This window comes from Nannobrachium achirus (genome assembly GCF_963921795.1).
Source record: "Nannobrachium achirus genome assembly, chromosome: 18".
NCBI classification, from domain to species: domain Eukaryota; kingdom Metazoa; phylum Chordata; class Actinopteri; order Myctophiformes; family Myctophidae; genus Nannobrachium; species Nannobrachium achirus.
The window spans coordinates 22772867-22788632 of NC_137825.1; the positions used below are offsets into that span (position 1 = coordinate 22772867).

General features: G+C 43.6%; 1 protein-coding gene across 1 annotated transcript in view; it reads right to left on the reverse strand.

Moving 5' to 3' along the window:
- Positions 1–8313: 8313 nt before the first annotated feature.
- Positions 8314–15766, reverse strand: part of cpxm2 (carboxypeptidase X (M14 family), member 2) — a gene marked incomplete at both ends in the record, with an annotated part of 70941 nt that continues 63488 nt past the window's right edge. The window contains 3 exons of the mRNA XM_080747297.1: positions 8314–8576; positions 11920–12019; positions 13523–13662. Of these exons, the coding sequence (XP_080603423.1) occupies positions 8314–8576; positions 11920–12019; positions 13523–13662 (503 nt within the window). The remainder of the gene's footprint in view (positions 8577–11919; positions 12020–13522; positions 13663–15766) is intronic.

Sequence of the window (15766 nt, forward strand, 5' to 3'; positions counted from 1 at the left end):
CCTTAAATGCACATTGTACACGCAAAGATTGCAGTGCTTCAGCAGTTCTCTGAGGTGTTACAGTATACAGTATATCACCACTGCCATTCAAAGAACCTGCTAACCACATAAACCCTAACATCCATATTTTGGAAATGTCATAAAATAAGTGAACATTCAGTGATAGTAGGCAAACATTATGACAGAAGAGCAGATCTACAAACGTTTACACGACACATCTATTTTCAGCAAAGGAGACCAAGTATAGAACCCTGAGGGACCCTGGGTTCAACATATATGTTCTCTACTGGTTCTTCAGCTTGGGGCACCTCTAATGGTTCCCACGAGCCAAAATAAGACTTTTAGTGCTATTCAGCACTAAAAAAATATATACTGTAAATAAATGCAGACATTGTTACTTTCTACATTAATACAATACTCCTTTGGGCCTAAAATACAGCACGCAACATGCACATAACTCCTTTGGGCCTAAAATACAGCACGCAACATGCACATACTATGGACTATTATGCTTGCAATATTCCATGTATAGGATATAATTACACAACGTTTTCCCCAAGAGCATCCTCCCTGTGTTTGTTGATCTGTCCCCTTTGATGTCCTTCAAATCTGCCTGAGCCCACCATGAGCCCTAATCTGCTTTAGCAGCTCAGCAGCACTGGTTGAGAGGGAGGTTAAGAGCTGGTTGAACGCTGCTTCTTGCCACTCCGCTCCTGTGATATCCAGACAGACCATGCTCACACTTCAAAGCTTGGACAGACTTCTGAGGAAGCGCTGGCCTTTGAACTGCAGGCAGGGGTCAGCTGCTGTTCCCTGTGTCTTTTTGCACAGAGCTACAGCAGACAGGGGTTTCAGCACTCATCCTCCGCCACCAGCATCCACGCCCACCGCCTTCCAGGAATCTTATGCAACCCATATGGAAGAATGAATGGCTGCAGGGAGCTCAAGCTGGAGCATAAACCATACATTCACACCAAAGAAACACACACGCAGCACATAGGAACACAATTCTGTGCGCCTCCAGTCCACGACGGCTGTTGTTGATTGATCACTTCCCTGTCGCTCCCCACAGTCATACCTACACGCAGACTCACAGAGCAGCGCTGTTTTCATTGACCTCAAGAGCTCAAGCACGCACAAGATTTGAATAAAGTCGGTTGAGATTAACATCATTCAAATTAGAGCTGTTCTTGTCAGCGTGCGTTCAGCGTGAATTTTGCCGTATCGCGCTAGACGGTCTGCACGCAAGCCTCCATTGGAAATGAATGGGATGCGTGTGCTCACACACACAACACGCAAATGGTCTGAATAAGCCTAAAGGTTCATTGAAGCCGATGAAAGCAGCTCTGTGTGTAGCTATGGCTGTGGGGAATGACAGGGAAATGATCCGACAGACACTCAACATCCGTAAAATCAGACCCTTCCTCACCCAGGAGGCAGCCCAGCTCCTCCTTCAGACATCTGTCATATCAAAACTTGACTATTATATATTGTAACTCTCTCCTCACTGGTCTCCCGACATGTGCACTTAAACCTCTCCAACTGATCCAAAATGCTGCGGCACGACTGGACTTCAACCAGCCTAAGTTCTCACGTCTCTCCCCTTCTCCGCAGCCTCCACTGGCTCCCGGTTGCGGCCCGCACTGAATACAAAACACTGATGCTGACCTTCAAAGCAGCCAAAGGTATGACTCCTCCATACCTCCAAAACCTGATCAACCCCTACACCCACACCCGTTCACTTAGATCAGCCAACATAGGGATGCTGACAGAACCCTCGCTAAAAACTCCAGGGCAAAAATCCACTCGTCCGAGACAGTTTGCCCTCCTGGCCCCCAAGTTGTGGAATAAACTCCCTGTCGCACTTAGAACAACGGACTCACTCGCTAGCTTTCGCCGTGGACTGAAGACTCACCTTTTCAGACTCCACCTAAACCCTTAGCACTACAGAAAAATCAATGACCATACATGAAGCTAGTTAGCATTTGTTTTTTAGGTTTTTAGAACTTTGATTATATTGTGTTTTTTTTTCCTAGATAGATATCCATTTGCATTTGTTATATTGCTGTTGATGTACTGACATATTATCTTGTTTATTATTATGATGTTTTTATCTGCTTATTGTAAGTCGCTTTGGATTAAAAGCGTCTGCTAAATGCCTAAACTGTAAACTGTAAACTGTAATCAACAACAGCCATTGCGGACTGGAGGCGCACAGAATGTGTTCCTATATGCGCTTAGACTGCGTGCATGTTTCTTTGGTGTGAATGGCTGTTAAGAGATTCCTGCTGCCGACCGGACAGGTACCTTGAGAAATGAGAATTGGGTCCAATAGTTTGGGAAAATCATTGTGCGTGCATGGGTGCATGCCTGCCTGTGTGTGTGCATGCGTGCATGAGTGTGTGAGTTTGTGTGTGCATGCATGCGTGTGCGTGTGTGTTGTGCTTGTGTCTGTGTGTGTCTGTGTGAGTCTGTGTGTGCGTGCGTGCGTGCGTGTGTGTGTGTGTGTGTGTGTGCGTGTGTGTGTGTGTGTGTGTGTGTGTGTGTGTGTGTGTGTGTGTGTGTGTGTGTGTGTGTGTGTGCTTGCATGTGTATGTGTATGTGTATGTGTACAGTTTGTGTATGGCCACCTAGATCCTAGATTATAACAACATGCCAGTTTAGACTCATCTGGGTTGCCCTGATTTGTTATAGGCTAACCCTTCAATCTGGTATTCCAAGTAGGCTATAATAATCTAAAATATAAAGTGGCGGGCGTGCAGATATGCCCATATATAGACTTTACATTTGTACGTTGTAACCTGGCAAAGATGGGGGGGCTAATAACGCATTGTGAAATCACACCAGTGTGAAGTGAGTGGTGCTGATTATAGACCCACATGACGTCACAGGATAGACCCACGATAGACCCACATGAAGTCTAATCATTACATTGTCCAATCAGAAAATGGACATACGGATACGTATTTGAGGGGCTGTCCATCTTGCATGGACATACATTACACACAGTCATATTAGAGCAGCTAGCACCGCTCATAAACCCTTATCAACATATAATACACAAATGCCTGGTACAGTTGAGGCAATGCCACATACATGCAGTTCAATGTCACATTCTGCCTGCTTTCACAGCCCTTGGTAGGTCAGAATCAATGTTTGTCATCAAATTAAAACAAACATGTATAAGAGAATCATTTTAGGTGTCAGGCCTACTCCACTACTAAGGGGGGAATGTGGCATTCTGACCATGAATAGAGGGTATGCATGTCCACTGGGACCCACCCCCTAATCTAGACTGAGTGGCAAAACATTGAGCAGCAAGGAGCATTGGAGTTTGGGAGTGCTAGTTGCAAATCACTCAACGGTCCTGCATAACACCTCTTTCTAAATTGCACATAATGCAGGAGGCAGCAGGATGTTGCGTTGTTGAAAACGAGCGCTTCCAAACTCTGCCACTTGGAAATATAATCCCTTGCACAGAATGTCTTGACAGTAAGTAGCTCATAACATGCCTAGGTGGATTTTTATGAAACAAAAACTTTGCACATAGAAAGAGGATAATTCAAGCTTTCAGTACAGCCGCAATGTTGGTGAGTTAACTTTGTTTAATACAATCAAATAGGACTTTTCTGTTTGGATGTATGGGCTGTCAATGGCAGAAATTCTTTTTTGCCACTCAGTAGTTGTTCCCACATAACTTCCAGCAACAGTGATGTCACTCGCATACCTCCAGGTGATGTAATGTAACCTTTTCAGTTAATTTCACTTTATGAGTTATTTATTTTATCCTGACTGGATGAAATTGAATTTTCTATTAAGTAAAGAGTTGGAGAGAAATGTAGCACTGAACTGAACAAACACTTTAGTCTAAAACAATGAGCGGGCTATAATTAATTTAACACTTATTATAACCAAAGAAAATCACTTACCCTACCTTTAATCTAAAGTGTGCATGCTTGACAACTGGAGGCGACATCCTTGTTTAGTCTTGTAGTCTTACAAACAAAACAAATTTGTATTATTTTGAGAGCCAAAATAATGTGTTATTGTCAGATACTTTAGAAGACGCTCTGTGAAAGCAGGTTATTGTTAGACATTAGAGGTGCCATGTCTGTTTACTATAAGCGTCTTTGGGCTTGTTTTTCTGTAAAGTCTCTTGTACTGTATATAATTATATTATATTAATTATATTATATATACATTTCTTGCTTTTATTTATTTTTAGATATTTTTTAAGATCTACAAGCTCAGAAAGCGATTGTAGATCAGCTATTTTCACATATCCAATGTAAATATATAGGTTTAAAGTGCTGTTGCCTAATATAGTACAGGGGTTTTTAAAGTGGGTGACGGGGCACCCTGGGGTGCTGTGACGGCAGTCCAGGGGTGCTGTGAAATAATTTGATAATATTTGGAATGTATTTGGACACTTAAAAAACACATTTAGTAGGCCTATCATTTTAAACTTGAAGTACAAAGTTATTTTCAGTCAGTTCTAACCAAAATGGCTATTATCTCAACGTTTTCCTCGCAACATAATCGCTAAAATACGGCATAAATATAAATATTGTAGGATGAAAATAATATTTATAGGGGTGCCCTGAGCCAAAAAAAGTTTGGGAACCCTTCTTTGGGGCTTGTTTTCATAAACCTGGTTGCATGGTTGCTTATTTCACTTGCAAAATCTGGCAACGCTGGTAGACTGGTAGACTCCGTAAACAGGCTTCACGCGGGCTCTTTAAACTCCTCCAGTTTCCCCGCCCCTCACGACGCACCTGCTGCAAACACACTCTGTCAGAAGTCACAGTCAAACTGAGCTCAAGCTCCGTTATGTTTGGAAGTAAATAAAGAACGTGACGGTGTAACGTAGGCCTACCGTTCTACTTCTACCTCATGGAAGTTGAAAATAGAGTTGTCAATGTTGTCAGGAAAGTGAATAATGCTGCTGTGTCACACCTGTGAGTCTGTGACAGCTGAAAGAAAGCCTCGTTTCACCAGAGGTGAGTTAACATTTACACACAATAGAGAACAGAACTTCAACTGCCGTGTGTAATGGCACTTTATATTTAATCTCTCAATTTATTTCAAGGTATAAACTACCCTTGTCAGATTTCAATGTAGGCCTAGCTCAATGTGTGCATGTAAAAATAAAGTGTAGGGAAGAGAAAATTCGTTTTAATGAAACTAGACCTTACCCGTTTGAAGATATGTGCTCCAATATATGTGCAGAGTGTGGGTTATGGAGAAAGTAACTGTAACTGGTGCGTGCGTGAGAATGCGCTTGCTCTACATAATTTTGCCATACCCGTCGGAAGATAAGACACACATCAAATGCACCCGGTGCATGAGTGACCCGTGCATGCAGGCAAACCACATGAGAGAGAGAGAGAGAGAGAGAGAGAGAGAGAGAGAGAGAGAGAGAGACTGCAACATTCCTAACTGTGAGATTGGTGGGTGTGGGGTTACAGATCCCATGGCCTGGAGGAACGGACCGTTGCCCTGACAACAGGCTGAAGTTGAGTTGAACAGAAGTGGTATAAAAACACGAATAAATAGCTTGAATTTGGTGAAAATGGAAATCGGGCTCCGTCAGCCTCTGTCTAATGCTAATGGCCAATGAAAAATGTGAAAATTGGGATCAGTTGCTGAAGAGATAAAGGTAGAAATGCATTTGTGACTGACCTACGACTGAGCGATCTCTAAAATTATATGTAGGATGAAAAAGCATGTAATGAATTACTTTTTCAAGGTCTGCAAATGATAACAAAAAGAAGGACTCGATTTTAACAATGTTTGAGCTGGAAGAAGAATGATTTTATATCCCTATTCACCTAGGAAAAGTCATATTATCTGTATACCTAGCTACAGTATTATACAGCCTATGTCTACTGTAGCTATATAAAAAGTAGCCTACTCTAATCACTCTATAGGCATTATCATTTTCTTTTGGAAGTAGTACCGTTATGGCAGTAATTATTACACAATCTACAGTAATAAAATCATAAAATGTAAAAATATGCTACTATATTCATGTAAAATATAAAAAAGATGTTATGAGAAATCTAAAGGGTGTGCTGAAATACAGTACATTCTCCTGCACATTTATTAGAGTTTGTTGAGCATCAATATCTGATTTGGTTTAGTTGCAATTGAACTATCCAAATAAAAAATTACAGCGGCCTATTCAGTGACTGCATTTTTTTCCTTATAATAACTTAGAAAAGCGCAATATAAATTCCAGGTATTATTGTCATTAGGTCATAACTCCCAGCAGGGGAGGAAAGTACTGGCAAGCTAGCACAGATGTATGGAGGATCGACGCCGCTGGAGGGTTCATCAGGGGACGAACTAGAGCAAAGCGGACTCTACTGCATCTCTCTATCCATGGGTTCCAAAGGTTGGCCCTGGCCATCACTCGCACAACTGATGAAGTTGAATAGAAGACGGCTCAAGGTAGGAACCTTTCTTTCTGCTGCTGCTGCTGCTGCTGCTGCTAGGGTTAGCTGCTTATGTTGTGTGTGCACGTGTGTACTGTGTATACAAAATGTCATTCAAGCTTTTTTTGGAACCCAATGACAGGGTGGCTATGAAACATGTTCAGTGACTGTTTCTGAATGAATTGACCCCAATGTAAACAAGCCTTAGTGCTTTCTTGAGTTTGAATCCTATTCTTTTTCCTTTATTTATTCAGGGGAACCCATTCGTAGACTTTGCATCTGAACGGTGCTGTTATGTGCTTTTCCTATGCGAACTACTAATAAGGTGTTCAATCAATCAATCAAACTCCTAGTACTGGATTTTGATTAAACAGTGATGGCATAATGTCGCTTATGAAAACATACTTAAATGTCAACGTCAATTTTAGGTTGCATATTCTGTCCCACGTTATTGTAATTTTGACATTTCTGACATTTGAACATTTTGACCTTTTGACCCAACGCACGCACGCACGCACGCACGCACGCACGCACGCACGCACGCACGCACGCACGCACGCACGCACGCACGCACGCACGCACGCACGCACGCACGCACGCACGCACGCACGCACGCACGCACGCACGCACGCACGCACGCACGCACGCACGCACGCACGCACGCACGCACGCACGCACGCACGCACGCACGCACGCACGCACGCACGCACGCACGCACGCACGCACGCACGCACGCACGCACGCACGCACGCACGCACGCACGCACGCACGCACGCACGCACGCACGCACGCACGCACGCACGCACGCACGCACGCACGCACGCACGCACGCACGCACGCACGCACGCACGCACGCACACACACACACACACACACACACACACACACACACACACACACACACACACACACACACACACACACACACACACACACACACACACACACACACACACACACACACACACACACACAGGACTGACACAATACCTGCGGACAGGGATATCTGCAGCATTGGCACTTCATTTAGTAAAGAGAGTCTTGACTACCAGTTAAGACAAACATTATAGTTTATTAAATAATTTGCAAAAAGTAATGTGTTGTATAAAAACCACAAATCAGAGACAAAATGTCGCTGAGTCAATGAGTAACGATATAAAGGACTGCTTGTAAGGATGAAGCTTTAACTGTATAAGTTCTGCTGGTAAAAAAAGGTTTTGTAACGGCTTGTAAGTGTTATATAAAGGTCATTCCTCTTCTGATTACCACATTTTTTAAAGGGATTTTTACTTGGATATTCAAAGTGTTCAGTTCACAAAGAGTATAGTATCTGAATTCAGTGGACAAGCCCAGGGTGTGCCTGAATAATGAATATCAATGGAAAAATAGGACACATAATTAATAGTACAGTATATGGCCCTTGAGTTAAACAAAGTCAGCCAGCAAATGAGAAGAAAACCAGGTTCTTACACACAGAGCTTATGCCATGGCAAAACCAAACCAAAAAACAAGCATCTCATTTTTAACCACATGAATCCTCGAGTCCCTGTTCTGGGCATGTCCTAACAGGTGAACATTCACCGAAAATAGGAAATCTACAAGCTTGTAGATCAGCTACTTTCGGGGCAAAGGCATTTGGTGTAGAGGGGGAAAAACTGGGAGTGGGCCTAGAACAGACCCCTGGGGGACCCCAGTCAAACAAAGTATACAGGGTTTAAGTGGTTTTTAAGCAGCAGACAATCTCGATGCGTTGCCTGCCTGTAAACGGCGACTCCATCAACAGTCTGTATGAATCGGCGCCAATCCCAGCCTTGATCGCAGCCCAATATGACGAGAGCAGAGAACCTCGTCTACCTCCTGCTCCAATGAGAGGTCCCTATGTCCCTGCACGTCTTTGTCTGGGCCCGCCAGTTTGGAGCTGCGGCTGCCTCCCGGGCAATCTGAGAGGCTGCTTGTTGAATCTTTCCATGATCTCCTTGATACGTGATAGGTTCGTCCGGCTAATGGTGAAGTCGCACCGTGTGGCTCCCATCTCGTAGTCTACCTCACACTTCTTAATGGAAGAGCTGTAGCCATCTGCCCTGGCTGTGACTCGGTACTCTCCGGGGTTTAGCAGGCGCCAGTAGTCACCATCAGCCGCTGAGACGCGCGCACACACACACACACACACACACACACACACACACACACACACACACACACACACACACACACACACACACACACACACACACACACACACACACACACACACACACACACACACACACACACACACACACACACACACACACACACACACACACACACACACGTACACATGCACACACACACACACACACATGTACACACGCACACAGACATACAGTATCAGAGCAATTGCATGAGAAAGAGACAGGTGGTGTGTGCCTGCATGTGTGTGTATGAGTTGATTTATTCATTGTTTATAGGTGACTACGCCTACACGTATGCTAATAATTGAGTCGGACTGTTCCCCTGTTGTTGTTTTCATCCTCTAAAACTTCTAAGTACGAACTGAAGTCATGGCAAAAGAAAACTTGGTTGGTCTACTCTACAGCAATGGTTCCCCAACTTTTCAGGTCAAGATCCAAACGAGAGATTAAACCTTTGTCCGGTACCCAAACTAGTGAAAATAGTAGATCTACAAGCGCACAACGCGTTGCGTTGAAAGTTTGTGCTATTTTCACTACTTCATTTATAATAATTTATTCATGACATTTCTTAGATTTGTTTCTTTGTTTTTAAATGTATACAATTATTTTTTTTAAATATATACATACTGTATATTTTATTTTATGTATGAAAAGAAAATTGGATTTTTACTCTAGTCATGACCCATCTACAGTATCTGCTGTAAAGAAGTATCAGACCATAATAATCAGATGACAAAACAAACACACAATATCTACAAATAACCCAAAACTATATAACCTACTGTAGTATACAACAGATTACCAGTTGTAAACATACACAAAAGGTTGCACCCAGGGGCCACCACAACAAACAATGTTCTATTTGAGTTATTTTATTGTGATTTTATTTTATTTTAAAGATGGCTCTGCTTCGTCTCATTGGATTGGCGTGGCTTATCTCTGCCCAGCATGGTGTGTGGGCGTTGCTGAGTGAACTTGTGAACTGTCTGTGATCCATCGATGGATTCACTCATGAAAATGACAGCTTTACCTCCTCCCGATCATGGGTTCACCCAGCGCCCACACCGTGCCTCAGTACTGTACCACTGAGCCCAATGAAATACGATGGCAGTCATGTCAGTGCCGTTGATGTACGGCTGGCCCCCGACGGCGGCGCGCGCACATCTGCATTTGCATCCGCCGCTTTCCGGTGGCAGAAGGGGAAAGCTAATTGGTTGCTGTAAACGAGCCAATATAAAATGCTAATGAGTTGTAATTCCGAGCAGAGTCTGGGAAAACATCCTTCACATATTGATGTGCGTCTCACCACACTCCCTCGCTGTCTCCTCTCTGCGCGGTGGCTGCTGATGATTCATTTGGAGTGAGGGGCCGGTTGTATTTCTTTATGTGCGGTTGGGGTCGTACAAAGGTACACAGTTGTGGGTACCTTCCCACACAAAGCCAAGCCCCAACTGCCCCCACTGCCCTCCCTGCAATAAAACGTTATTGCAGGGAGGCAGTTGGAAATAAGATGCAGTTTTAAGAGTCCAAAATGTTCTCTTGATGGCCAAAGGGGGGGGGAGTATAACGATCTCCGGGAGGAAACGGTGGTTCGTGCAAAGTTCCAGGAATAATACTGGCTGAAGTACTGCTGGCCATTCGATTTCACGCTTTTAAGTACAAAACCATTTTGCCTTAGAAGGCAACATTTATTTATTTTTTATGAATTGGCAAAGACAACCTTGAGGCTGCTCCTCTGATGGCAAAGTGCAGTGTGCGAGACCTGAGAGGGTTTGCCTGGCAAGTCGGTGTGATGCCAACAACAACCTCTTAAGTGTTGTTAAGTGCTCTATGCTGTGCCTTACAGCAGTGGTTCTCAACCTGTGGGTCGGGACCCAAATTATTTTGGGGGGGTCCCCAGATGATTAACTTAATGTGCAACATTGTTTTCTTTCTCAACAGTGAACAAACCAACATAAAGTACGGTATATACTAGAGTAACATAAGTGTATAGAGGTCATCTGTACATAGTAAAATCGTTATATTATCAAACATACATTTCCCAAAAGGAAAGGAAATGCATGTTTAATTCAGTCTGATCAGAAGCAGGGATAAAACCTTTCCCCACTAACGATAAGACTGAATGACCTGAGGGGTGGGGGGTTATAACAGGCATGGACCCCCTAGCCTGCTTTACGAGGCTATATGGACCCCCCACATCCCGTGAGCAATGTATTTGCATGCATCAACTGCTAAGTTGTTTCAGTGCTCTATATCCTGCTCCTTGCAGTATCCTAGGAATGCTCTGTTGGTTTGCTTGAAAGTGACTCATCCAGAGCAAACATAAGCTCAAATGAAGAGCCGTGGGAATCCCTTAAGCCCCGTGGTACTGTAGCTCCCGTTGCTTTCATTGCAAAAATATAAGCTTACTCACATAGCTTTTCACGGACACAAGACAAATAACTGCATACTGCAAACTGAACACTGTTAGGTTGATTTTTTTGTTTTTTTTAGTTTTTGCTGTTCTTTGCGTTAATTAAACAGGAAATTATCTGCTGCGTGAAATATATAATCACGTTGCATCTATAACACAGCTTCTTATGGTGTGGGGCCTAAGGGGCGAGCCATCTTAGATGTATGCCCCCCGTATGTACAGTATGTCCCTCAGATTTCTGTAAGTCCATCCTTCCGGGTTTGTCCACACAGCTAATTGCACGAACAGCTATGCAGAGGAGCGCTACATTTCTTCACATTTTTTTTTTTTTTTTTACTGTTGTCATCCATAATAAGTCATCAATATGATGTGATGTCAGAGTTTCACAGGGAAGCCAAAGAGCCGTGAACCTGGCTGATGTTTTAATAACGATGTCCTAGCGCAGTGGTTCTCAACCTGTGGGTCAGGACCCCCATGGGGTCCTCAAATTATTTTAGGGGGTCTCCAGATGATGTGAGCTTAATGTGATCAAAGAGGCTGCAAAATCCAAAGGCTAATATAGGCTTTTGGTAGCTTTAATGTGAAACACTGTTTTCTCACTAAGCAGTATACAGTATAGTGTATATAGAGGGTATCTGCATATTTCTAAAGTGACAATTTAAGGACTATTTAATACCTCTAAAAGTACAAATTAAATATTGGCCAAATTGTCAAACATTAGAAGCAGAAATTGTGAAAATAGCAGATCTACATGCTCACAACGCTTCAATAGAACCGTGTTATACATGTAATGCCTCAACTCTTAGTGCTCGTCAGTTAAAATATGATTATTTTGGGGGTCGCGGCCTGAAAAGGTTGAGAACCACTGCCCTAGCTAATATGTGAAGTTAAGTACCTGTGCGGATGTCATGGTTGATTCCCTCAACAGAGATGATGGCATTTGGAACACCACGCCCCTGCAGGTCCCTCACAACACCTTTGATCCCACGATGCACCTGTACATGAAAAGCATTAGGACTCTGTCACCAAAGCTTTTCAGATTTGCCATTTCTCAAAACTTCACGCACGTCCTGCCATTGACAAGACAGTAGATTTCCAGTGGATTGGCAGAACATTGACCTTGTAGATAGTCTATTTTTGCTATTTTATGACCCTCTCTGACTTCGAAGTTTAAATCTACCTATGAAGTTGGATTCTGCTTTTCAATGGGAATGGATTTGTTTTTTGCCATTTGCGGGTTTCTGCAAAAATACGCTCCATTCTCCATAAAATTTGAAAGGCAAAACAGGGAAAGAAACCTGCAAAATGCATTTGCAGGAAATGTTCAGGAAAAGAGCAGTAAAGCCTGAAGACTTGAAACAGCACATGTGTAACTTCTGCTCAGTGGTGATGCAAAAGAGCATGTACAATATATGTGGGAGATGTCCCACATTTCTCTATCTGCATGGAAATGAAGGCAAATTCAATATGCTACTATGCCACTGTACAGTAGATACGATATTGACAATAAATGGTCGAATGGTGTTTCACTTTGTCAACAAGCGAAATGGCTGAAGTTCAGGTCTCTCTTCTGAATCATGTTTGAAATAACACAGGGAGGAATCTCCCCCATGTCGGGCATGGGGGAGCACTTATCTTGTTTCACTCAACGTCCTGTGTATGTGCAACTTTGAAGGTGATAACCTATTCTGTCCACCAGGGCTTGACCAATTCGGACAGCGCGTTCGTGGATGTGCGAGGCCATCGACTGCTCATCACGGACACTCACTCTGCCTAGCTGCCCGCTCGGGCGTGCCTCACAAGCTTCATGGCCTCGATGTTGGCACACGTGCCTTGTCTTCAAGTGTAGAAAGGCATGCATTTATTCAGTTGAGAGTGAAAGAAAGTGAGCGCCCTCCGGTCCATCCAATCTAGCGCTAACCACCTCAGAGCATTCTGATGGACTGCTCTCTGGTGGGTGTCAGTGTCATTATTTACCGCATTTCCCAGCAGACCAGTATTTTTATTACTTAGTCATGTACATGATGTGTATGTAAAGTATGATGAGGACTTGTGATTTATTATGTACATTTCAGCAGAACATATGACAATTTGCCAAGATCGTTCTTCATCCAGCATTGAGACGTGCACACTGAGTGAGCTGCCTTGTTTGTCAAAGGCACTTTGCCTACTGCCATTCACTTCAGGGATTTATTCCCAAATGTCAAGAAAGACATTAGTTTACAATAAATCAGCATCGTGAGGCTTCAGGACAAGATGCGTGAGCACTCTACAGAATGTTATAAGTGTAAGAAGTTGGAACGCTATGAATACAGCATTTTTGCACAAAACAAGACTCCAGGTCAACAAGTGAAGTCACACTTCCTAAATATAGTTCCAAAATGACACACGGACAAAAGGTGTGTGTGTGTGTGTGTGTGTGTGTGTGTGTGTGTGTGTGTGTGTGTGTGTGTGTGTGTGTGTGTGTGTGTGTGTGTGTGTGTGTGTGTGTGCCGTACCTGCTCCATGAACACAAGCAGTGATTCACGATTGTTTTCCCACTCCTCCGGAAGTTCACTCTCATGAGGGAATTTGTCACAGCCCACGTACATCGACAACTCAAAACAGTTGGTGTGCAAGTAGCTGAAATCATTAATACCTGCCGAAAGAAAGACAATGATCTGTTGGCAGCAGTGTTGTTTTTGTTGACGAGACGTTAACGAAAATGATTTCGTTGACGCCCCTTTTTTTCACGACGATGACGTGACGTTAACGTAACGAGCTCAACATAAGTCTGACGAAAATATGACGAGACGAATGTGTGTTTTCGTTGACGTAACGAAGACGAGACGAACATCTGGTCTATCGGACGACGTTAAATAAACATGCATGAAAGGTGAAAGCCATACAATGTTACTGAAGTTGTTTCAATGGAGGAGTAGTGGCCAATCATATGGAACGTTCTAGGACGCATATAACAACAGGCTCTGTGATTGGCTGGAATGTCGGCATGATACACACGTGTTGTTTGTTGTTGTCAACTTTTCAGAAGTTAGTTGCATACATTACTGCTGGAAATGCTATTAACTTTCTATTGGGAAATGAAAGCTAATCATCTGATTGAGGAAAGACCTACTGTATCTGCCTCATGCAGCAGCGCCGTCACCATCAATTAATAGATTCGGTCGTCGCGTCGGAAAAGAAGACACGATATGGATCTATTTTACAATCCAGGAAATAATGCAGGCTTACTTACGACGACGGAGCGGCTGCTATTCGCTGCTATTCCAATCCGGTAAGCTGACGGTCCTTTTAACAAAATGATAGTCCTTACTCCTTTGCCTTGCTGAGAAGTCGATTTGCTTATTGACAAGTTGACAACTGGACCCATCCGTGGTCGCTTTCCTACTAATACTATTGCAACGTTTTCTTTAACATCTAGCGCTAAGCTTCAGGCTAATGTTGGCTTTTAAGCAAACGTAAATGAATTGGATTGTTTGTTGCAAACTGTTGATGCAAACTTTGTTTCGCTGGATCATGGATGCGGAGGTCGCTGGCTGCGGTGCTATTATTCCCAAAGGCTATATTAGTGACGTATGGGTTGTTTGTTTCCGGATAGCAGCCACGGACGTTGCGTACGACTGTGACGTCACTTGTAAATCCTTGGAACTCAACAGTACTGTGTGTGTGTGTGTGTGTGTGTGTGTGTGTGTGTGCGTGCGTGCGTGCGTGCGTGTGTGTGTGTGTGTGTGTGTGTGTGTGTGTGTGTGTGTGTGTGTGTGTGTGTGTGTGTGTGTGTGTGTGTGTGTGTGTGTGTGTGTTGTCTGTACTCTGTAGTGTGAAAGTGCAAGTGGCCAGTTCAGTGATACCATACCAAAAAAGATGCATATTGTATTATTATATTATACTAGAAGCTGGGCCGCCCTTCGGGCGGCCCAGCGTCTAGTCGGCGACCTGGCCAACTCGGAACAATGTAAATAGGGAATGAATGCCCCGCCCTTTAATGCAAACCCCATTATACCTGTTTTCATAGGACCCGTTTTGACCATTTGTCTGCCTGTGTCCATTTTTGCCCATATATGGAGATATCTGTATCTGTCTGTCGGTGTCCATTTTATGTCCATATATGGAGATCACTGCAGTTATAGTTCTGGGTCCATTTTATGCCCATATATGCCCATATATGGAGATATCTGTCTATCTGCATCCATTTTATGCCCATATATGGAGATCTCTGTATCTGTCTGTCTGTGTCCCTTTTATGCCCGTATATGGAGATCTTTGTGATTCTGCATCCATTGTATGCCCATATATGCCATATATGGAGATATCTGTTTATCTGCGTCCATTTTATGCCCATATATGAGATTTCTGTCGCTTTTTCAAACAATCGTGGGTCGGGTCGGGTTGAGGCCGAGCACTGCACTACCTGCTGCGGTGGGGAACGCACGTGCCGAATTTGAAATAGGGAATGAATGCCCCACCCTTTAATGCAAACCCCATGAATGCCCCACCCTTTAATGCAAACCCCAATATACCTGTTGTCATAGGACCCGTTTTGACCATCTGTTTGTCTTTGTCCACTTATGCCCATATATGAAGATCTCTGCACACACAGTACCGGTTGCGGAAAACTCTGATGTCAGACTTTATGCCCATATCTGGAGAACGCGCGTGCCGGTGGGAAGAAGGGTTCTCGAGATACGCGGATTACATACATACATACACATTCACAGAGATTTTGTGTTGACTCATGTGGCGTA